Here is a 26237-nt window from a genome sequence, read left to right on the forward strand (position 1 = left end):
TTAGGGATACCAATGTATCCGCGTTTTTAGTTCATTATGATCTGGGATGTTTCGGGACGTTTTCGAACGTTCCACACTATTCCGGAACATTCCAGAATGTTCCGGAATGTTCCGGAATGTTCTAGAATGATCACAAAAATAATCGAATTTTCTATAAATTTAAGGCAAAACGTCCAGCATTTATATCTTCAAAAGCACGCCCTTCAGGTGAAAATGTGAACCTTCTTCATAAATGTGGGATAGAGGGCTTCCACACCAAATAACTCCCGTGATTTCACTTGTGTGCTACTAAAAAACATACATATTTATATTTATTAAACAAGTTTAATTTTTTTGAAATAATATATTTTCGAAGACGTGTTTTGTTTGCAGAACCAATAAAATACACGTGTCCAAACAGCGGCTCTCAACTTTAAGTGTGCCTTTGTTACATTTCAACTAAAAGAAACGAATAGTCTTGGCAAATTTATATTTAATAAAGAAGTTTGACCATAAAAAAGTCAGTACGGCCAAAAGACTGCCAACACCGTATTCATACAACCCACCCAAGCCGCCACGCCTCAAGGAGCCTGACAGTTTTTATAAAGAAACTTTGTAAGGAATCGTAACTGTTATTTTTATGATCATTTCTCTACTAAAAAATGCGCAAAGCGAATACCAATTAAGAAGTCTAACCAAATTTACCACTTTTAATTGAGCCATCAAGAAAATTGTTTTGGAAATTGCCCCGCCGTTCGTTTTGTGGAATATTATTACGGATATAAATTCTGATGATAATTATTCATGAATCGCGAATCATTTTTTGCCAAATTAATACTATAAAGAGATTGTGTCGATTTATTTAGGTTGTCTTAAGTTATGGCATGATCATATTGTGTACCAAATACTTGTCAAGAGACGGGAATGGGAAGGTAATTAATTAGATATTATTGTAAAAATAATTAAATTAAAATCTTGTAAAATATTTATTGCATTATATTGTAATTATATTTCCAAAAACAGAATCAAGGGTTGTGCTTCTGTCTGTAACTCCGGTTCAATGATCTCTAGATCTTTTGCTTTTAATAAGCTCCATTTTCATAATTGGAAGAGTTTTTTTGTAGAATCCATAGAAACGATTACCTGCCTTTACTTATTATGTTATATATTTTGACAAAAAAATATTTTAAACTGATTTGTCGGCAATTCAGAATAACCACATTGATTTCGCTTTTTTACTTCCAATTAGTTAAATTTGACTTACAAAGCTCTTACTCCGAAGGATTAGAAACAACCGAATCCGGTCCCCGCGCACTGCTACTTGCGTAATAATAATAATGAAACACGGTTCAATGCCAATATGCAGCAATAAAATAGTAGTAAAATACTTATATATTTCAAAGAATCATAAAAATTATTATCTTTACAAAGTACAAAAAAAACGGTAATCTACCTTCATTGCGCTTTATTATCAACAATTAAGAACAAATGAATAAAATTAAACAATTTTAAAAACTACCTTGATCTATATATTTGGTTGTAAATTAAAACATATTACAATTTACAACCAAAGTAAGAATCGTGGCTCCCCTCTCAAGCAAAATGGTTTCTCTTTTGTGATATGGCGTACATGACCAATAACCTTAATAACCTTAAGTATAATATTTTGTAAAAATATGTATAATTTAAAATGTAACCCGTATTCTATATATGTATTACAATAAAAAACATAAATACATATGTTCATTTAACTGAATTGATTCCATGGAGTGAATTTTACAAATATTGAAAAAATATAAATATACAGAGTATATCGGCACGTACTAGACAAACTTTAACCAGCTATTCCTTAGCAAATTTGGAGTAAAAAATGTTGTGGGCACTTTGCTGTCCGGTAACATTTTTTTCAATTAAAACAAAAAAAAATAAAAAAATCCACCCTTCGTCACTGTCATTGGCATTGTTTCTCGTTTTCAACAACTGTTATTAGCAAGTGTGTCAAAAAGCGTCCTCGCTCTTTCATACACACTAAATAGTAATAATAGTTAAAAATGAGACAAATGGTGCCATGCCATTTAATTGTAATTGTAAAAGCGCGGAAATGTAGGTAAGTACGTACATTATTCAACGAATCTCGAATAAAATATTGCTACATGGGTTTTCAAACTTTAACAAAGGATAAAACATTGGTGACATGTGGTGAAAATATGAATAATATTTTTTTTATTAAAGAAAATGTTACCGGAAAGCATAGTGCCCATAACATTTTTTACTCCAAATGTGCTAAGGAATAGCTGGTAAAAGTTTGTCGGGTACGTGCCGATACACCCTGTATAGAACTTATTTTAAAGATCTACTTCAATTGTTGAGAAATAAATGATCATTTCGTGCAGGCTGTCAAATAAATTAAATATGAGGCTATAATATTATGTATTTTCTTCTTAATCGACCCACGAAATCGGAGTTAATTGAAGGTTGCGCACGCCACCGCTATGGGGTTGGGTGGTAGGTCCGCCGCGTTTTGGCAGGAGAGCCGCGAATAAAATTTTATTCCCGCCGTAAAAACGCAGCGCCTATTTTATTTATTGCTCCCATTCCAGGAGGCCGACATCGCGATTGCATCGATGACGATCACTTCGGAACGAGAGCGGGTGATCGACTTCAGCAAGCCTTTCATGTCCCTCGGCATATCTATCATGATCAAGAAGCCCGTCAAGCAGAAGCCTGGCGTGTTCAGTTTCCTCAACCCCCTGTCGAAGGAAATTTGGGTAAGTTTTGTATTTTATACCTACGCACCTTTACTCTACTATCCAAAATTATTATTTTTATCATTTACTTTGTTATTTCTAAATATTTTTACATAGATTTTTAAAATTTATTTTTGTTACGTGTCTTTAATTTGTGTATTTTAAAGACCTACTCTTTCGAAGATAAGTGAATTCTCTGTACCAAGATAATTTTATTTGAAACAATTCATTAATAATTCTGCATTTGAAATGTGTTTTTTTTGTTGAAATTTTTAACGGATATTGTAATTTTTTACAAGTTTACGAGTAAAAAGTATGATTTTTTTCTACCTATTTTAAGCTTCACAAATCCTTCAATCATAATATCTCTTAATTTTTCAATGATCTACGTCATTTTTAAAGAAATGTCAGAATTTTACTAAAATATGTTCAAGTGTAATGAGTGTCTTATATCGTTATTTATTTTATATTATTTTGTTAACTTCTGAAAACTTACAATATAATAACAACGTAAAAGAGAAGAGCTTAAATAAATAAATGTAACCAAGTAAGTAACTCACACGAACACGCGTAATGGCATGTCATTATAAAATGAGGCTTAACTATGTTTAGCACAGACTAGTTTAAATAGACGAATGAAGTAGGGTGGATACATAGGGTGCGTACATTCATACGAGAAGGCCTGTAGGTACATCATACCATTATAATACATACTATGCTAAGTATGGTTAAACCGGGAATCGAACCTGGTTATTAAATTGGCTAAGCTCAGATAAAATGGTAGAGAGATGAGGCTCGTGTACTATCAGGGGCGGGCAGCTTCTTTGGTCATCAGGCTCGTCCATCGGTTAGGAGGTCAAAGGGTAGGTTTATCACACAATAATAACACATGGGTAGTAAGGCACAAGGTATATTAATTGTCTCGAGAAATACAGGTTGACATAGATCTCCCTACTAACTCTCTCTACTAATTTGTGACGACCAGATAAAGCGTGGATTCTACATGAATTTACGAGAATTGAACACAAGAAAAGGGGGAAGGTTGAAAGCTTACGATTCGCCTTGAGATGTGGTACATCATGTTGACCCAGGTTTCCCGCGCTTAAAAAGCAGCGGTACTGATGGTGTGGTAATATGCACTCGGGATTTTACACGAGAACGGGACTCCATTGAGTTTAGTTCGAACCGAGATAATAAACATGACTGCTAGTTTGATGGCGAAATGTATCTAGTTAAACTGGAACGAGATCGCGTCCGTTATTGCGTAATCATGCAAGCCATGCCCGCGAGGGGTTTTCGCCATCGTGAGCGACCGTGTTGCTAAGACCAAGGTCGGATTTGCACTGCCGAAGCGCGCTTAGGGCCGCCCGTGTTGACCGCGAGCAGTGTGGGTGGTCCAAGTCGATCACGTATTTCGACCATCTGGTCGCGTGTGTCGCAACTAGTGAGGGGAAATTGGGGCTAGTGTGCATCCTTTTTATAGGGTAACTTGTATTACGTAACACATTCCCCCTCCGCCAGTAAAAGGCGACGTGGTAATGAAGCTTTAGGCACTAAAAATCCTCTTCATCTTGTCGTGAGGTGAGTAGAGAGAGAAAAAAAACAGTGTTGATTTGCAAAAAAAACAAAGAGAAAAAAAAAATATGGTTATGCAATGGTGAAAAGACAAAATACAAGGTTATGCAGTGATGACAAGAACAACATACAAGGTTATGCAGAGATGACAAGAACAACATACAAGTTTATGCAGTGATGAAAAGACAACATACAAGGTTATGCAGAGATGACAAGAACAACATACAAGTTTATGCAGTGATGACAAGAACAACATACAAGGTTATGCAGTGATGAAAAGACAACAACCTGACTCTAAAATTTCATTGGTCTGTAAGCTAAGTTTGAAGAGCGTAGTGTTTGTTGAGTACCAAGTAGACGTAATTTCACTGAAGTTATTAAAGTTACACTTTCACTGTAACTTGACCCATTTGAGATTGCACTCAAGTATCACTAGGGCCATAGAAATTGAACTGTGCTTCTTGGTTGTGGTTGAGAGATGGTGATGCTGAGGGCCAGAAGTATCCGGGTTCTGATGTTGTACCAGCGTGAATTCCATTATGCTGATGTGGTGGGGCAGTGGTTGTCAAGGTGAAATGAAGTTGGTAAAGACATGGAGTAATACCAGTAAGTTGATTGATGATTGATGCGTGTGATGGCTATTATGTTGAGTTTGCGCATCGGCAAGTGGTTGATTTGTACAATGGCCCGTAGTTGATTGTACGACGGCAAGTAGTTGATCTGTACAAATGGCAAGTGGTTGATTGCACAATGGCAAGTAGTTGATTGCACAATGGCAAGTGGTTGATTGCACAACGGCAAATAGTTGATTGCACAACGGCAAGTGGTTGTTTGCACAACGGCAAATGGTTGATTTGTACAAACGGCGGGTAGTTGATTGCACAATGGCAAGTAGTTGATTTGCAGGAACATAGCTAACCTTGAGCTGGCATGCTCTGAGGTTGGTTCTTTTGAATGTGGTTTGAATGATGAGACAACTTGATTTGCTACTGCACGCACGACTCACACCTAATTTGGGTGCGGTCGGGTGTTTTTGGTACGCAGAGATTGGAGAGAAGTGAGTGATGGAAGTGAAGGCGGCAAAGAAGTGAAGCTCAGCTTGCAGGTGATGAGGAGGGCTGCTGGTCTTCTTTTTAATCCGGGGACAGGTTATTATTATAGTCAAAATTCTTGAAGTTTACCTGCCTGGTAGACCAATGATGAAAAAACGTTTGAAGAGAAACAAATTGTGTTCAAGAGAAAAGACAAAAAGATAAAAAAACGTTGTTGGTTAGAGAGGAGAGAGTAGAGAGAGATCTATTATGCTGTCTATACCATGAGTATCCCGAGATTGGGGAGACAAAAAAAACTATCACGACTGGCGTGAGGTTACCTATTTGATTTACAAGGTACAGGTAGGTGGTTGTGCCGTAGTAACACCAAGTTTTTGAAAGAAGTTGGCCTTCCATGGCCGGTGTTAGCGCTTGAGCGATAACAACTTACGACTTTCAAAATTACAAGAAATGTGTTGATTACCTAGGAATGGGGTGAAAAGGAAATATTTGAAGCAAATTTCATGGATAAAGATTGTCTTAAAGACAGACGATACGCTATGTGCGTAGGGTACACCTTCCAGATTCATGAAATCAACCTCAAGAATAATGAGGGATGAGGAAAAAATGGCGTTGAGCGAGAAGGTCTGCTGGTGATGGAGCTAATTCTCCGTTCGATCTCTTTCAGAGAACGAAATGTGGTCGACCAGCAGATTTCTTAGCTCTTTACAAATATACATGAGTTTGATGGAAGGGTGAAGGATGGAGGGTTTGAGCAGCGCAAATTGATAGTGACTGAGCTAATTCTCAATTCGATCTCCATGTGAGGACGAAATATATCAACCAGCAAATTTCCTAACTCTTTACACATATACATGAATTTGATGAAAAGGTGAAGGAGAATACACAGTAATAACAATCTAATCTTTCACGTGTATTTGGTGAAAGATTAGGGGTCGTTTTTAATCTTCTACAGTTTGTGAGAACATGACAGACCCTTGCTCAAGCTTCACAAACCTGGGAGTTTTTCTTATTCGTCTCCCAGACAACGAGTTAGGTGGTTTTGTGTCACTGTCTCAATTAACTCCCACGACACGATACCTCATAACCAACAGTGAAGCTGATGGCTAGTCCATGGTCAATGGATAGTGGATGGTTCTTGGGTCCGCTTGACAAGAAGTCCACAGGTATCAGTTAGCGTAAAAAATTGCTGAATGCACAGCTTCATGTTTGTTTGAATAGAACAAAAATTCTCACTACAGTGAAGGACATTTCCCTCAGTGTCATGAGTTATACAAAAGGGTCCCAATTAAGGGCGACAAGTCAGGGTAAAATGATCTACGTCCGGTAGAACAAGTACATAGTGTCAACTTGTTTAAAGAAAACAACAACAAGATATTGTATCGTTCGCACGAATCATGGTAAATATTATAACGTTTCCACGTCTCATGTAGAAATTGAACGAATTACGAAAGAACCCTAGTATTGAAAGGACGGTACAACATAGATATTTATAACCATTTATGGAACAAATTATCTCTTTGGCCACAGTGTATGTGAGCCAGTAAAAAAGTAATTATAACGAACTTCTCGTATCACGGTAGATATTATAACATTCTCATGTATAGTGTTAGATTTTATAACGATCCCTCGTCTCATGGTGGATATTATAACATTCTCATGTATCATGAAAATAACATATCAACGTTCAATAATAAAAAAGTACCATTTCAATACCGGAAAAAAGATACATACACAATGTCAAAAACAATCAAGTAGTGGCTATTGGTATTATCAAAAAGACGATGGCATAACCTTTGGTTGGGTTTATGCTTTAGTTGGCAATAATACAAGACATATGCCTAAAGATGTCTTACACAAGACACACGGTATAGCAGAAGAGACCTATTTGGTTTTACTAACTCTTTGCTTACAATATGTTGAGATGGCATAACCCTTGGTTGGGTTTATGCTTTAAGTTGGCAATAATACAAAACATATGCCTATAAGGATGTCTTAAACAAGACACACATATAGCAAAAGAGACCTAATCGGTTTTACTTACTCTTTGCTTACAAAAAGGGTTTGTAGTGGTTTATTTAAGACCTTTTAGGGTTTTACTTACTTAAAATGACCAAACACAAAACGGGGAACACACTTGGTGTTGCCAAAATTGCCACAAACACGAATGTTGTGAACTTTATGTTACAAGTAGATACAAGAGGCACCTAGAGACACAGGATGACTTAATATAAGTGACCTGGCTCGGTGTATTTGACAAGGCAAATTAATGTCATTTAAGTCAAAATATAGTACATAATATAACAAATTGGGGTCAGAAAGTTGAGATCTTAAGATTTTACATACTCAATGTGACCGAAAGGTGTTATGTATGATACATTGTTATTGATGAGGAGGACAAAACGGCGTTTGTTCTCCTTTACAACAACCTTTTTCAGAATTGACGTGTCAATATCAAATTCTGAAAAAAACAACAAATTAGAGCAAATGGGAATATTGAGCGCCATTCAATTTTTTAGACAAAACTGAAAAAACTTTAAAAAAAAGGTAATTGTAACTTTTATTTGTTACACCTTTGTAAACATGAATCAAATGACGATACCAAACTGGAATTTACACACGCATTATGATTACAAGTTACAGGGGTAGAAAATTCACCTCAATTGGGTGTATGTTGCAAAGGGTCATTGTTTTATGTACGATGGAGCCCAATGGAACAAATGTGACGAACAAATGTGAAAGAACAATGTGAAAAAACAATGTGAATAACAGATAACATGAGAGAATTAAAAAACATTTACATACAATGTTGTACGTGACTTTTTGTGGTAGTTATGACAAAAAATAGTTATGTATTTAGTGTCGTAAGTGTCAGAATGGTGACGACTGACAACTGATGTCCAGGGTCATGACTCCGGGAGCATCAATTGTTTTGGAGGTGGAAAAAGTCTCTTGACTGGAATGATCAGTTCCAGAGAAGAATATGTACAAAATATGAGTACAATTTATATACATTACACGGCGAGGTGTGACAAAGAAACAAAAATAACAAAAGGTTTATACAAAAGAGCATAGTAGTGCATGTATGGGTGAGAAATGATTAAAAGCCACAGTTGACACTTCTGTGTTTTTAGAAAAAATGAGAAGGTTACCTTGCAGAGGTCGAAATGCGAGTTTTTATATGAAACTAACGCGATAAGACATGCTGTTTGTCTGCACGAGGGCCAAATCTCGTGGGACAAAGGTAGAGCCAAAAGTTTGTTAGCTATGTGTGTGTGACCTAGTGAAGGTGATGTCCAATGTGTCCACGCTTCCTAGTTTGACAATATCTTTCACGTGGTAGTTACCGATGTGTTTACCAGAGGCGTCCGATAGGGTATACACTACATCTGAGATTTTTCTCAGCACTTTTGCTTTAACAAAGCGAGGAGCCAGTTTTGCAGAGAAGTACAAAGCACCTTGTGAGAGTGTGTTGTTGCGTCTCCAAACTGTGTCGTTTTCCTTAAAGGTAACATGTTTCCTGCGTAGATTGTGTCTGTTTGTGTCAGCAATTATACTGCCGGGTTGAAATTGCAGCCCTTTTATGTATTTCCTGTTGTAAAATGTTGCGTACTTAATCAGGACGTTTTTGGTTTTGTTGAAAGGAGAAATATTCCTGTCTTTTAATTCCTTTTCTGAACTTTGAGTACTTTGAGAGCAGATGTTGGCTATTATGCCTAAGGTGTTGTTTTGAGGATTCATTTTGTGGAAGTTGATTTAGACTTTGTGAGAAGAAAAAAGAATTGTCTGAGTGTGTGGCTGGTTGTTTTTCAAAAAAAATACCAGGGGTTTGCTTGTGATGGTTGGTGAAGAATTTTGTGAAATTTTTCAAAGTCCTAGTATGGAAAAAAAATGGCCAGCGGTTTCCTTGTGTTTTTGATGGAAAAATCCCTGAGATGTGCGTTTTTTTGAAAAATTTCCGAAAAATTTTCAAAGTTCCAATTATGGAAAAAAAATGGCCAGCGGTTTCCTTGTGTTTTTGATGGAAAAGTCCCTGAGATAGTGCGTTTTTGAAAAATTTCCGAAAAATTTTCAAAGTTCCAATTATGGAAAAAAAAATGGCCAGCGGTTTCCTTGTGTTTTTGATGGAAAAATCCCTGAGATAGTGCGCTTTTGAAAAATTTCCGAAAAATTTTCAAAGTTCCAATTATGGAAAAAAAATGGCCAGCGGTTTCCTTGTGTTTTTGATGGAAAAATCCCTGAGATTGTGCGTTTTTGAAAAATTTCCGAAAAATTTTCAAAGTTCCAATTATGGAAAAAAAAATGGCCAGCGGTTTCCTTGTGTTTTTGATGGAAAAGTCCCTGAGATTGTGTGTTTTTGAAAAATTTCCGAAAAATTTCAAAGTCCTAGATGAGTGAAGGAAATTTTTGAAAAAAATTTCCAAGTCTTTGATTTGTGAAAACAAAACGGCCAGGGGTCTCCTTGCAATTTTAGTGGAAAAGTCCCTGAGATTGTGCGTTTTGAAAAAAATTTCCGAAAAATTTCAAAGTCCTAGATGAGTGAAGAAAATTTTTGAAAAAAATTTCCAAGTCTTTGTTTTGAGAAAAAAACGGCCAGGGGTCTCCTTGCAATTTTAGTGGAAAAGTCCCTGAGATTGTGCGTTTTGAAAAAAATTTCCGAAAAAGTTCAAAGTCCTAGATGAGTGAAGAAAATTTTTGAAAAAAATTTCCAAGTCTTTGTTTTGAGAAAAAAACGGCCAGGGGTCTCCTTGCAATTTTAGTGGAAAAGTCCCTGAGATTGTGCGTTTTGAAAAAAATTTCCGAAAAAGTTCAAAGTCCTAGATGAGTGAAGAAAATTTTTGAAAAAAATTTCCAAGTCTTTGATTTGAGAAAAAAACGGCCAGGGGTCTCCTTGCAATTTTAGTGGAAAAGTCCCTGATGTTGTGCGTTTTGAAAAAAATTTCCGAAAAAGTTCAAAGTCCTAGATGAGTGAAGAAAATTTTTGAAAAAAATTTCTTCCGAAAAAAAAATTTCAAAGTGCAGATTTCGAGAGAGTATTGTTTGTTTCTTTCAACAATTAATTGGAGGGTTGTTTGTGATTCGAGACAAATTGTCTGAATTTAAGCAGAACCAGTGTTTGGTTATTTACTCGTAAAGATTCCCTTTCCCTTGGACAATCGACAGGCCATTGCGGAGAAGCGCCGAGGGTCCGGGTTTACGTCAATCGCGAATCTCAATTATATGTAAAGGGTAAGTCGGCTTTCAAGACTTTTCTTTCAAAAAGGATACTCTACCCACCTTTATTACATATAAAGCGGAATTATCAAATGACAGAAGGGCGTTAGTTTTCCTTGTCTATGTATTTTGCAGAACGATGCTGGCTTATGGCTCCACTAACAAGGAATTTATTTTGTATCATGTACAAGATTTGAAACTGTTGAATTGTAGATTATTGTAGTTCATTCTCTCTAATAGTTGCACTTGGAAAGTAAACCATTGTGGTTTTGGATCACTATGTGATGTTTGAGATGTCCGAAAAGAAGTAAATGTTGGTTGCGCACCTTGTGATGGAATACCGGTACTTAAAATTTTGTCGAGTGACGATTCGTAAAACTTGTAATTTGACACCGAATGGCTTTAATGTGACACGGTTGTTTTAAATTTGACGCGATGGTTTGTAGAACAGCTAAGATTTATTGGAAGAAAACATTGTTATTCAAAGGTTAATACAAAACAAGGCATGAAAACAGAGTGAAGGAGTACAAGATTATTTCCAATTTGACCTCCCGATGGACGATTAATTACCAAAAAAAACCACGTTTTTGCGCCAGTGCTAAGTATGGTTAAACCGGGAATCGAACCTGGTTATTAAATTGGCTAAGCTCAGATAAAATGGTAGAGAGATGAGGCTCGTGTACTATCAGGGGCGGGCAGCTTCTTTGGTCATCAGGCTCGTCCATCGGTTAGGAGGTCAAAGGGTAGGTTTATCACACAATAATAACACATGGGTAGTAAGGCACAAGGTATATTAATTGTCTCGAGAAATACAGGTTGACATAGATCTCCCTACTAACTCTCTCTACTAATTTGTGACGACCAGATAAAGCGTGGATTCTACATGAATTTACGAGAATTGAACACAAGAAAAGGGGGAAGGTTGAAAGCTTACGATTCGCCTTGAGATGTGGTACATCATGTTGACCCAGGTTTCCCGCGCTTAAAAAGCAGCGGTACTGATGGTGTGGTAATATGCACTCGGGATTTTACACGAGAACGGGACTCCATTGAGTTTAGTTCGAACCGAGATAATAAACATGACTGCTAGTTTGATGGCGAAATGTATCTAGTTAAACTGGAACGAGATCGCGTCCGTTATTGCGTAATCATGCAAGCCATGCCCGCGAGGGGTTTTCGCCATCGTGAGCGACCGTGTTGCTAAGACCAAGGTCGGATTTGCACTGCCGAAGCGCGCTTAGGGCCGCCCGTGTTGACCGCGAGCAGTGTGGGTGGTCCAAGTCGATCACGTATTTCGACCATCTGGTCGCGTGTGTCGCAACTAGTGAGGGGAAATTGGGGCTAGTGTGCATCCTTTTTATAGGGTAACTTGTATTACGTAACAACTACTAGTACCCATTCAAGGCGGTGGAGAATACATTTACATCAATCATTAAAGTTAAACTATAATGGCTTCCAGGGAGCATAAATCACAAAAGATTACTTGGATCTGGCGACGGGCCCAGTTTCTACTAACAGCAGTCAAGTTTATGAATTATTATAAACCGTTGGGAGAAAATTATTTCTCGTTGCAGGTCGCTTAATATTTTGTACAAGAGACTTGGTTGTTCGGCGGGAAAAGGCCCAATGGAGTCACATTTACAAACGATTATTACGAGACAATATTGTAAAAAATCTAAAGTTACGGGAGTTGCCAAATACCAGTGGGAGGAGTAACAGACCGAACCATTTCGATAAGTTAACACTACATAGTGTTATCGAAAAAGCGAACCAAGCCAAAAGTTTGGCGGAAATGAGTCAAGTACACAAAAGCAATTTGAAACCATCAAAGATGTATTCATAAGAGGCTTAGCTCTTTTTTCCTTCTGTTCCTTTCAATATTCAGTGGTCAAGAGATATTAAAAAACAAAATTTCCGAAATACAATTTTTGTAGTTATTTAACAAAAATAGTAAAAAGATAAACTACAAAGTATCTAGGTTTAAAGTTTCACTGTTTTATCTTAAAAAAACAATAAAAGTTGTGATAAGTAAAATATTACATATTTACCACAAACAATTATTTGTCCGTCGTTTTCTCAACTGTATGATTTTTTGGTTTGGCTTCCTTTATAACTATGGCGACGATTTCAAATTTCAAGTTTCTATCGCCGCGCCCCGCACAAGGGTGACTAGGTAAAACATTTTTGGGCTTATGTGACTTCTGCGTTGACCGCCTCATATAATTTCGTCAATATACAGAGAATAATCGATTATTAAAGTTGATTGATGTCGAATTCCAAAAGGAAGTTCCATTCAAAGAAGAAACGATATCGATGAGATCTTTGAAGGACACTGGAATTTTTTTTGCAGTAGCTCGACATAACAGGCCCTGAAGAAAATAATTTACCTTGGAGCCTTATGTCAAGTTGGGGGATGCTGTGAAGGGGAGCTTTTCAATAAAAAAAGACAGGAAGTTTCTGGGAAGGAAAAAGGTATAAGAGGTAGGTTTGAATCATGGGGTCAGTGGGTCCAGGAGTGTCGGAAGTACAGGGTTTTCTAATAAGAGGTGTTATTTTGAATAGCCCGTTATTTCGGTAAATGTTGCTTTTGAAGCTGTCATTTTTTGACATTTGACAAGTAAAAACTACGCTTTTAATAAAAATGGAACGATACACGCTTTAACAATGCATTGAAATTATTAAAATTCACTTGAGTGAATCAAATGCAAATCATCTTGAGTGATGAGGCCCATTTCCACCTCAGTGGCTTTGTCAACAAGGAAAATTGTCGCATCTGGGGCTCGAAAAACCCAAAAATTATTGTTGAAAAGCCTCTTTATTCTCAACGTGTGACTTTTGGTGTGGTTTATGGTCCGGCGGAGTCATTGGACCTAACTTTGTTGAAAATGAGGCTGGAGCAACAGTAACGGTGAATGGATTGAGCTATCGAGAGATGATTAATGATTTTTTATGGCCGGAATTGGATGATATTGATCTGGACAACGTTTACTTTTAACAAGACGGCGCTGCGTGCCACACAAGCAACAAAACCATCGATATTTTATGATTGAATATCAAAATAACACCTCTTATTGGAAAACCCTGTATAAATCCATCTCCTATTGCGGTGCAAAGCGATGGGGCCTATAGAGTCTGGCTGGAGGTCAAAAGGTCAGACGCATCCACAGCCAAGACCTAGAAAAACCTCACCATATAAAAACGGGTATCCCTGCTATAACTTTCCGAACAAATGGCAGAGGTGTTGGTTATCCGATAAATGGTTCCCGGGGCGGTGGTACCCATACAAGCCTCCTCAATTAACTGACTTTCCACTTGCAACTATCCTATGTTTAGACTTTGGTTATCTATTGGGTTTGTTTTTTATTTACTTCTTATTCAGATAGTTATTAAAAATAGCTCACAATACAATTTGCGAGTTGAAAAATGGTAGCATTGACGGCAAATTGTAGATAGAATAGGCAAATATATGATGTTTACCTTTCCAGCGTTTTTGCTACTTTGTGTAAACTTAAATTAAAATTTCATTAAATGAACTCGAATTTACAAATATATATATTAATAAATTAGCAGAACCAACCGAGAATAAATCTCACATTGGATAACGACTATGTCCTTTCTATAGAATATTTGCACAACGTATTTATTCAAACCTAGACACAAAATAATAAACAATATATCATAGTATTCAATGAATCTGTTTTACACCGACCTTTCATATTATTTTGAACTCAAAACACGAATCAAAAAAACGAGGTTTTAGTTTTACGGCGTAATCGTGCGGTGTGCACCAAACAACTTGGCATAAAATTAATGTTTTTTTTCCTTCTAACAAAGATTTTTTTACCTTAGGTCTGTGTGATCTTCAGCTACGTGGGCGTCAGCATTGTCCTATTCATGGTGTCGCGCTTCTCGCCTTATGAGTGGCGCATGATCCAGACTACTGATGGCCAGCACCACGACCAGATCTCACCCGTGGCCCCCCACCAGGTCTGAAACCATCCAGTGTCCCGCACTAGGACTATCAATGATTCCATTTAGTCTCTCTTACTTGAACAACCTACTCATTCCAGATAGCCTTCTTTACTAAAACTGTCATCTGATACCAGTTAACCTTCTTTATTTAAACTATCAACACATTCCGGAAAACCTCGTTTACTCGAACAACGGACTGATATCAGTTAACCTACTTTACTCGAACTTCCAACCGATACCAGTAACCTCATTTACCAGAACTATCAACCTATACCAGTTAACCAAACTTACTGGAATTACTACCTGACACCAGCCAAAGTCCTTTACTTGAACTACCATCTAATACCAACCAACGTCCTTTACAAGAACTGCTAACTCTCAAGACGAACTTGATTAGCCGTTCGGCTGTGCGTTCCTTCATCAAGGGCCTCCCAAAGAGCTCAAGACGCAAAACTGACTAACAACTACTACTGTATTTAATTTCAATCGATTGTTGAAACTCTGGTAGTTGAAAGTGCCAAACATTGTTTGGCGCCGGTATTTCCAACAATTGATTAGAGTTTTTGCATATTTAATAACTCCCTCTTTTCTGATGGTTTCCAAAGAAGTAATCGAGACGTGAATCTTAGTCTTCAAGCATTTGTGTGCTATTATTTAGAAACTCTTGTGTCATTTAAGACGAATATTATTTGAAACTAATAATAAATATAAGTATCGAAGTGTTATTGGAATTACTCATAAAGTTGTTGAAAATTAAATTATTTTGTTTTACACACTTCTAACGGTCTCTCCGTGAAGTTTTAGAAATTCTAAACTTCAGATTTACCCAAGATTTTGTATTCAAATCGAATCTCTCTGAAGTACTTTTAGCACAAATCTAAGTAGCTGGGTAGTTTTCTAATATGTTAATAAACATATGACTGTTTTGACAACACCTTTGTTGAGTCCTAATTTGTCCCATCAGTATTAACATTTTAAAAATTCCCTTCATCCTCAGGGCCATGCTGACACTAGTGATTTAAGTGTCATAAACAAGAAATAACAATTTTTTTCAAAATCCAATATTATGTTCTCACTATTATCTTACTATGTAACACTAATAGAAAAAGAAAAAAAATATGTTATCTCCTTTTGGTATTGGTAAATTTATGACATTTTTACGACAGCAACAAAGGATTGGAGAATGTAGTATATTGGATATTTGTTATTTATGTGCGCATGATTATTATGAGTCTTTTCCCCATTTGTATTCCTCGGGCAGAGCCGGGCGACGATAAATACCAATCAAAATAATAATGAAGGAAGGTTTATCCTTATTAATTTCCAAAAGCCGAACTATTCCTTTTGATAAATTCTAAGCGATCGGACCCAACAATAGCGACGGTCAGTTTAATAATTTTAATTGTCGCACTAAACCTTTGGTGTAATTTGAAATTTTCAGAACACAATGGCCAACGACTTCAGCATTCTAAATTCTCTGTGGTTTTCACTGGGAGCGTTCATGCAACAGGGATGCGATATATCGCCAAGGTAAGAAGTTATTGCAATTTAATTATACATGTTTTTTTATAGTGTGTAATATCACTGTGCTATCGCGTAACCGCCAAGCTGCCTTAGTCTATGTGAACACTTTGCAGTGAAAATATTTTTTTTAGAAAAAATTCATTTAGTTTGTAGTGGATATCATAAATAAAAATAGTTTATTCCAAAATAAATACTAATAGTTTATTCCAGAATTAATAATAATAGTTTATTCCACAATAAATAATAGTTTGCATTTATATATGCATTACCGCATAACAGACTTTCCGGGTGAGTTCGACTACATCTCCAATTTTAGGGGAAGGTTTGCAGAACATGGGGATTACCTGGCAATTTTAAACTAAACACGGCTAACTAAGCCATTTCAAGCAATGATTGGATATTGAGTCTCTCACTAGAGTGTAGTAATAATAATATTTGTTTTAATTCAGCTGAATACAAAACATAAAAGCAGCCATTAAAAATTACACATTTAAATGAATTTTGAACATGATGATTAGATAGTATAAAATTTAATATGGGATAAAAAAATGAAATAGTCAAGATACCACTTGTACAAAAGTGGATTGGGGAAATTTTCCATCTGTGGTGTAGTTTCCGATTTATTTATCAAAGCAGCGAACCAATTCATCCTTCCCTTTGCAAAAATCTACAAGGCGCTGCATCGTCAAGGGAGGCCGTACAGCGCCTTGGATGCGTGGTTATACTATACTCAGAGTAATTTTTTTGCCATTGTAAAAGCTCACGCAGTATATCCATAATAATAATGATATTTTCGAGATTTCTGAAACCGGGTTTAATTGCATTACTCTGTAGTGGAAATCTAAAATTGTCTGATGTTTTCGGTACCTACCTACTTTATTTCGAAAGTTTTTTTTAATTACCGAGCATTTAAAAAGAAAGAAAAACACTTCTTAAAGTATTTGTTCTTCGAAAAATATTCATGTAACCGGGGAAACTACCATCCACTTCCCCACCATGTAAAAGCTCCAGAAAGATGTAAAAATAAATGGTCCCATGAAAACAAATTTCCAACGACCAAATATCAATGCTTTCAAAATTTAGATACCTAAGTGTTTTCTTTCATTCATCGGATATGGGAAATTCTTCGAAATGGGGTGTGCCGAAGTTGCCTATATACCTAATATTATGTTGTGTACTATAAAAGCTTCATGGGATTTCAGATTCTGGTAAGAAAATTTTACTTGGGGGTTAAAATTTGGTTTGAAAAATAAAAAAGAATAAATAATTTATTGCGATATTTACGCCATATTTTCGTTCTCAGGAGTTTTTGATTTAACTAACTAAAACACAATTTCCCTAGGAGTGGATAAAATAGGATGAAAACAACAAAATTCTGTCTTAGCAAGTGCTGTCTGCTTCTTTTATTAATCTCTCTGGATCATCCCTGACTTATATTTTCCACTACATTACGTGTCATATAATTCTACTACAACACTTTATTACGTCGTTTTGCTTTACATGACCAAATCATTTAAGCATGTTTTCATTTTCGTAATACTGACATACATGGTTAACATACATACGTCTCAGAGATCTGAGGAGTTTTACAAACTATGTACCTAAATCCAACCACGAGGCATGAAACTAATGTAAAATACAACCCACGGGATATCAAATTGATTGTCGTTTTTTTTATTTATGACACATTATGTCACATATCCATTTTTTTAAATTTATTGTTCTGCAAAGTATTATCTCGTTAAACTACGATTTAGCAGTTTTGTAACTATACAGATCATTATTATCGAAACATATAATCTGAAATAATACTAAAACTACAAGCTAATGAATAATAACTATTGATTGATAGTGGTGACTAGTATAAAGTATCTATTGATGAGCCATATTTCAGCATAAATCTGAATCTATTTAGTAATTCTCAACTTTTGATATTAATTAGTAACATGTTTAATATTTTATACGCATTATACTCTAAAGTTTGCTGTCCGTATATATTGATATGTTTTGGAACAACCATGCCTTCGTTATTTGTGAACCTAGTGTTGTGCGACAGATATATGCTGAATATTTTGTTTGTGAAGCTTAGTGCCAATGTACTAAATATGTAGTAAGTGTAATTTCGATAGACGAATAGAAGGCTAAACCTTGCGAAATGTTTCGACCTCCACCACTAAAAGACCATAATATAAGGGTAGTAATTCTTGCTATGCAGCTCGGGCTCGAGACTGGCCAGTAATTAATGTATAGTGCTAATCCCCCCCGTTGTGTTGGCTAAGACGATTCCACTGACTTCCGTAAGACGTGACTGGTTCAGTGTTTACATTCGTGCACTCTGGGATCATTATACAGTTAGAAGCTAACTTCTCGTAGAAAACTCCGCCTTGGGATCCGACTTGATCCGGACCACAATGGTTTCCTACCCATTTTCAAAATGAATACCCCATTCAAAGTTGGAAGGTCCAGCCTGAAATTCATTAAATGCCAAATAAGCAAGGTTCAATAATGGATCAAGGGAAACGTTAAAAGAATCAGCTATTACACTTCTCTAGAGAGAAGATTATGATTGAGATAGTAAATATGTTAAGTGTTGTTGATAAATCATTGTCAATTTTTCCCGTTTGATTAATATCCACAATCTGTTATGCATCATAATTATGATGATTTAGTGAGATTAGTTTATAATGCAAACTTTTTATTCGAAAACCCTTATACCTACAAGTTGAAGCCAAAACCATAAAAGTATTAACTATGCAGAACAACCTTAAATTACCAGCCATTATTTGGGCACACTTATTGTATTAGTGTTACAAGCACTCAATCATTAAATAGTGGAATTTTCAAGCAAGGGGTGTTAATAAGCGCGCGCTATAAATCTTTATTTTAAGTGAAATTGCTAGTTTCATGTGTTATTGATCTATTTGTTTTCTGAATCTAGTGCGGAAATCCAAGGAACTCGACTTTTTTCTTAAATTTTGTCTTCTCTTACAAAGAAAGTCACTGATTAATATGAGAACAAAGAGAATGACAAACTGACGGGTTAGTCCCTCACAATGGATCGGGCTAATCTCTCCCACAAATATCTCTTATACGACACGCCACTCAAAATGTCAAAAGTACATATTAATATTCAAGGGTGGAATGGACTTTTCAGCCACTCGAGTACCCAAAATAAAGAGACTGATGAAGAAGACTAGAAATATCGTTTTTGTTATTAATAAAATTGTATTTATCTGTGTGCTCCCCCTAAATTTTGTAAAAACCTTTAACTTATAACACCTTAGTATATTTTTACTTAGGCGCATCTTTTAATGGGCGCTTTTTTATTATACCTAAGCACAGTAACGTTTATAGTATTCCCAGGTAGAGGTCATAAGTGACGTCATCGATGATCGTCCTAAAATGCTTAGATAAAATCTTCCTTTTCATACGTCTCATGTGAAATAAAATTATTAAAAAAAATAGAGCTCATACAAAGCTACTCATGTTTTTATTACACATCGTGTTTTGAGAGAGTAGATTGACATTTTGTAAAAAGGACAAGAAGCCAATTGTCCTTCTTGTTTGAATCAAAAAAGTAAAAAATGGTAATAATTCTGGTAATACGTAATATTCACAACATCATAAAAAAATTAAATATAACAATTCACCATCCAAGATAAAATATATGGCAAGTCATTTTGGACAATAGACAGAAAAAAACGGGAACGGAGAATATCTCTACCAGCCCAAACTGAAGTGAGAAATGACGTCACACAGTTGTCAATCGCACCCGTGATATGATTTCAGGCGGTTCTTATGACGTCAAAACTTACCCGGACCGTTTAGGTAATGTTGGTTATATTTTTTTTTATATCTAAAATTTTTTCAAGATATCTTAATTATTTACTACTACCATTTACAATAGAAGTTATGCAGTCAGTTAAAATATTAGTACAAAGATCTGTAATTATTTTTTTCCAATATTTGTTAAACTCCATTGCATCATTCCCTAGGTCAATCTCTGGTAGGATTGTCGGTTCCGTGTGGTGGTTCTTCACTCTAATCCTGATCTCCTCGTACACCGCCAACCTGGCCGCCTTCCTCACAGTGGAACGAATGGTAGCTCCCATCAACTCGCCCGAGGATCTAGCCGCGCAGACCGAGGTGCAGTACGGTACCCTTTACCATGGATCTACCTGGGACTTCTTCAGGGTTAGTGAACTTTACCTTTACAGTAATCCTTTCTACAACTTTAGTGTTATTTTATCAACTGGATTCTATTTTTGTCACATGTAAGATGATTGATGCAGCGATTCAGAAACTATATATATATATATTTATTGTATTGTGTTATCTTCAGTGTCGTATCACTTCAAGAAGATGCGTAAATTATTTGATTACAATAATTTTTATTGGTTAACTACTATAAGTGTGAATATTTAATAGCCACAATACGGCGCTCCGACCTAACTGAGCGCGAACCAATCCTTCGGAAATATTCACGAAACTTGAATACAGACACCTGAGACAATCACTGCACTATTATATATTACTCTTATTTTAAAGAACCAAAAATGAATTTCTTTAGTGGACTTTAATATGAATTTTCTATAACAATTGCGATTGAACTATTATTTTTTACTTTGTTTTTTACTAGGTACTTTAAACAACTTTAAAAATAAAACTGTAGTATTTTTTGCCAAGTTCATCATAGCACTAAAGGTTTTTTGCACAGTAATTATAATTCAACATAATTGGATAAATCGACAGTTTCTAATAAAACAAAAATAAAACAGCACTGGAAAAGCACCCAGTCAGGCTCACATTATTAAATAATGTTTTAAAATAGGTAAAGTTGTTTAATTATATAAACAAATCATCTGACACCGCCTAGCAGAGATTGTGAAACTAAACCACCACGATTGATCGCTAGCCTGATAACACTTGATAACAACCACAACAAAAAATCACTAATGTCATACACTAAAGTTAGCTGATAATGTAAGAGTGTGATTAGAGAGCAAATAAATTGCTTAAATCCTGAGTTCAACCCCCATTCCCAACGATGATTTGTTTTTCTGGCGTTTAATAACATATAATAATTACCTTTGGTACTATTTAAACTAAGTTTTGATTTTGTGTGACGTAGCGGTGAGAATGTATTTCTCAACTGTGTGCTCCACAACACAGGTCAATTTCTATGTATAAAACTAAAACATCTTCCGTACTGAATGTCAAATATGTTTGCAATTGGGGCGAGAAAGCTTGAGAAATAAATGACGTTCTATTTTTGTATCAGCCGTCGAAATTTTTTAAATAAAATACTTCCTTAATCTGTAGAGTAAAATATTTTTCCCGTTACTACAAATATTGTGTCATCCAAAAAAAACCACCTCTCATTTGGCAATCATTAATATCTTTCACCTTTTGTCTAAAATATTGAAAAGCCGAAAGCCGTTAAATGGGAGGCTTTGAAGATTAAATTAACTAAGGACATATTAAAATAACGCATTACTTTAATAGGGGATTACGCATAAGTTTTTATCTTGAGATTTGTCCATTTCCTTTGTATTTAAAAAATCCCCTGGCTTAAGTCCTAATGCGAACGAAACATTCCACCAACAAAATTTAATGACCGAATAAAGTGACATTTACCTTGCGGTCGCCTCACCAGAGTTCATCCTGTTAATAAAGACTATAATTTTATATATCGGGCTGACGCTTTTCCTTGCATAATTTAATGTATAAGTTCTTTTATTTTACCTCACGTCGGTAATTTCACGGCGGTACTTTAAAAAGTATGATTACATAATTATATAAATACAAATGATTTAATTACGCTAGGTAAATAGAAACGTTTATTCTATTTTATACTGAGAAATTATGTTTGCTGTATATTTTTGTTGTACTTTTTGCCAGCCAAGCTAGGGTTATGCATGATCACTATAAAACGGGCAAGCTTTAAAGCAAACCAGAACCCGGTTCTGTTTCCGTATTATGTACCAATAACTTCGTCCAGATAAGCGAAGCGTGTGTTGAATGTAACTAAAAAATGGTGAAGCAACAGTTGAACATTCATGGAGAAGTCCCGAATATATTATTTTAAGTAGTACTTAATTTAATACACTTGTTGCCGTGAAGCTATTAGAGCACCGAATATAAGTGGCAATACTATGTTTGTTTCACCATTGAAAAATGTCAGTCAAAATTTTAAAAATTTCAGGTGCCAAGTACTTACGTAAGGGGGGGGGGGGGTTGACCCTCCTTGGGGTCAAACCCTCCTCCCCTTTATGTAATTGCTATAGCTACGCCCTTGCCAGGTGCTCTGAAGAACTAGCATCGCGCGGCTTCTTTTCACATTCGTGTTAATCATAATGAATATGTGCAATGTTGTAGAATTATTTTTTTAATAATAATTTTAAAATTGGATGATTTCACTTGACTTTCAAAATCACTTCAAGGGCGCCGTGCAAAAATAAAATACATTCCTACAACGTTCTATGTTATTACTAACTACATGTGGAGATAATATACGGTACCATACTTACCTGGTAGGTCACTTGAGATTAACACTTAATTAACATTAACTAATTGTCAATTAGCAAAATTTAGATGTTGGATTTAGGACATAATTGGAAAATTGCACATAATTGGAATTTCCGGGATTTATTTTAATAATATATATATATATATATATATATATATATATATATATATATATATATTTATTTTCTTTAATGAGCGTTTTTAGGAGAGAAAAAGGAAATTTTATGCTGGGCGGTACTACTGTACAAGGTTTTGATCAGAATTTACTTTCCTAAATGTGATTCGTCCCTCGGTATAAGACAGATTTCGAATAATGTAAATCCAATAAGAAAATTGTGATTAGGATGTATTATAGGCGTACAAGAATTCTACTCTCAGCCTTTGTATATTGAATTTAAGAGTATGACAAAAGGTAGGTAAGTTTTTAGTTTAGACCTGAATTCTGTTGGACTTGTTATGGATCTTGGTTCCGGAAGCAGTTTATTCCAAGCCTTCAGCCCAAATGCTCCGAATACCCTATAACCAAACTTAGTATTTAGCTGGCGTTTAAGTCCGATGCATATAATCAGTCTGCCTATAGCTGATGATGTTCCTGATCTAAGATTTGACTGCCTCAGACCAGTGTTTTCCTGGACGCATAGTTCAGAGATATAGGGTGGGACCATTTCATTGGTGGATTTAAACGCCATTCAGCACAATTTGTTCTGGGTTCTTTCAAGTGAACGTTACGAAGGTGTTCTGAAATGTGCAAATATTTAGAAACCCCGATTTAACACTGTTTGAAGTGTGTCACTTTAATATTTTGGAAGGCTGCCATAAATACCGTTGCAGTAGTCGAGAAGTGAGACTACGTCAGAGTTGATAAGTAGGCTTTGCCTATGTAGGAAAGTTCCTTCGGACAGACTTTAGTTGTTTAAGGTGAAAAAAACGGGTGCTTACAGTCCTATTTATTTGTCTATCAAACGAAAAGTCAGAATCTAAATTGTCACCGAGAAGTTGGTCGGTTGTTTTTTTTGGATGGTATCGCTGCCGGAAACAGAAACAAATGAATCGTCTATGAAATTTTGACGTTTGTTTGTGGCTGGATTCAGCTTCAGCTTTTAATTTCCAAGAATGCCGTAAAACAATAATCTCTCTTATGTTTCCTACCGTCTATCATGTATCCTATTAAGTCTCTTCGAGACCAAATCATATCTTTAAAAAATACCCTCCATGCAGAATATTGACATGACACGGCCCTACTGGTCGTCCCAAGACCTCGTGCGGACAAAATACAATTTAAATTTACAAAATAAATCATTATAAACTTTGTCTACATTGAGCTAACAAAACTATACGCACAAGAAAAAGAAAGATTTCGTGAAATAAAATCATTCAGTTACATTGAATCTAACAAAGTAAAAGTATTAACTATTGTTGACTCAAATTATAAGTTACACATAATCATGTTGCAAATAAATTGACAACCTTTCAAGATCAAATGGATATATATGTATTTATATAATCATAAAAGGTATTTTAAGGGAGCTTAATAATGCTGGTAAACTACTTACCTACCTTATTATCAGTGAGATTTTCTTTAATACCGAGGAAGTAGATCGCTTTCACTAATAATGGAAAGCCTTTCACAAAGACACGTGGCTTAAATTTGATGTGTCGTGTTCACTCAATAGAAATAGTTTTAAAAGGTACCATCTACATATATTGTTGTATAATATTATATACTAGTTCAGACTCGTAAAAATCAAGGGTTATTTTAATTATTCGATTTGTGAATCTGAAAGTATATTGCATAAGTATATTTGCTTTTCGAATGTTGGTTAGCTTGAAAAACTAAAACCTTACAATGATTCCATGATAACTCTCAAAATTACAGTTTAACACACCTTTAAAAGGTGATATAAAGCCATTGAAAGTGATGTTTTTATCGCTTTTCATAACTTTATAACACTTTTAATAGGTGTGTTGAATTGCCATTTTGATGAGTATTTAAGGGAAATAAAGGATATGGAGTAGAGGAAGGTTGGAATGTTTCCAATTCTGTACATCTGGTAACCACACACGGCCAAAACCATTTCAAGCAAAGTTTTAACTTTGAATCATAGTCTTTCACTTTTTTCATATATATTCTATAAAATCAGAACTTTTCTAGAAGCATTACATATGCCAAACTAAAGTTTCTGGCCGCTATTCGGACAGATAAATAAATAAATTTGTAATCAACATTACACACTAACAAATAACATTTTCAGCGTAATCTGATAGAACCTGGCGCCTAGGGGACTGTGAATAGTGTAACCGTTGTGAGAGATCTATTACATCTAGAGGCTTTCTCTCATTTGCGGGATCCTTTGCTAGTCCGCCGACCAAGTAATATGTAGTACATTGGATTAAACCAAAAACTACCAGATTAACGTGATTTGATTGCAATTATGCGGATCTGCTTTTGCTGTTCGGAGTCTGATTAGATTATTAAAGGTAGTGTGTTTCTATTCAAGGAATTCTGTGATAGTGTTTCGATCATCGGATCAGTGATAATATTACATACTCGTATATAAAAGTTAAACTTCTAACATAATAAGAAGTAGTGCTTAAATGTACATTGACGTGATAATTTTCATTCAAAAAAATTGAAAACTGTTAAAATAAATTCTACGGCCATTATACTATGGTATAATATTAATAATAACTCTTTTTTTATCTTTTTTTGTAACAAATAGATCTCAGGATTTCATGTACATTACACGATTATAGAGAAATTCCCAGCTTTGGGAGTCACAATAATTGTGTATTTGAACAATTATAGTAGCTCTGATATATAATTATATATTTTATGTGGCTTATATATATATATCATTTGGCTTTAAACTTAATTTACGCACTATACTGATTACACGTTTTCGGAAGTATGTCCAAAACATAATTATTTTGTGTAATAACTGCCACAAATTGCAAAATATGATTTACAAGCACAGAAACTTAGCGTAATAATGCAATAGTTACATTCTAACCTTTTTGACTAATTTGATTTTTTTTGTGACTTGCAGCGTTCTCAGATCACCCTCTATAGTAAGATGTGGGAGTACATGAACTCCCGCAAGCACGTGTTCGTTCGCACCTACGACGAGGGCATCCGCAGAGTTCGCACGTCCAAGGGAAAATACGCTTTGCTCATGGAATCCCCCAAGAACGACTACACCAACGAGAGACAGCCCTGCGACACGATGAAAGTGGGCCGCAACTTGGACGCTAAGGGGTTCGGAGTAGCGACGCCCCTGGGCTCGCCCTTGAGGTATGTGGACATTTTATAAAATTATAAAACGTCGTCTGGCAGGCGTTGTAATGTGCCAAGTTGTCCGGTCCGAAACAATTTCAAAACAGCTTAAATAAACCGATGTACATTTTCTGTATCCGAGCTGTGAATTAAACATTAATGGGATTTCGTTTCAATTCGTTCTTACGAGTGCTGTGTTCTTCAAACACTTATTTGGAACCCTACCTTTTTAGTAACCAGTTAATAACGCAGTTTAAACGTTTTTTAGCAGGAAATTAAATTTTAACAAAACTGTCAATGGTTTTGTCCCTGGTATGGTATCGTCACTGTTGTAACGCAACCCACAAAAACATATTTCCTCAGATGAAAGAA

General features: G+C 35.6%; 1 protein-coding gene across 1 annotated transcript in view; it reads left to right on the forward strand.

Annotated features, from left to right (window-relative positions):
• The window catches only part of LOC149412410 (glutamate receptor 1-like), a 342856-nt gene that overhangs the window by 304024 nt on the left and 12595 nt on the right, over positions 1-26237 (forward strand). Inside the window, exons 9-13 of the mRNA XM_089645875.1 lie at positions 2580-2747; positions 14417-14554; positions 15981-16069; positions 20059-20257; positions 25639-25883. Of these exons, the coding sequence (XP_089502001.1) occupies positions 2580-2747; positions 14417-14554; positions 15981-16069; positions 20059-20257; positions 25639-25883 (839 nt within the window). The remainder of the gene's footprint in view (positions 1-2579; positions 2748-14416; positions 14555-15980; positions 16070-20058; positions 20258-25638; positions 25884-26237) is intronic.

This window comes from Hesperophylax consimilis, chromosome 23, assembly GCF_061612785.1.
Source record: "Hesperophylax consimilis isolate HC1 chromosome 23, BYU_Hcon_1.0, whole genome shotgun sequence".
Classification (NCBI taxonomy): Eukaryota; Metazoa; Arthropoda; class Insecta; order Trichoptera; family Limnephilidae; genus Hesperophylax; species Hesperophylax consimilis.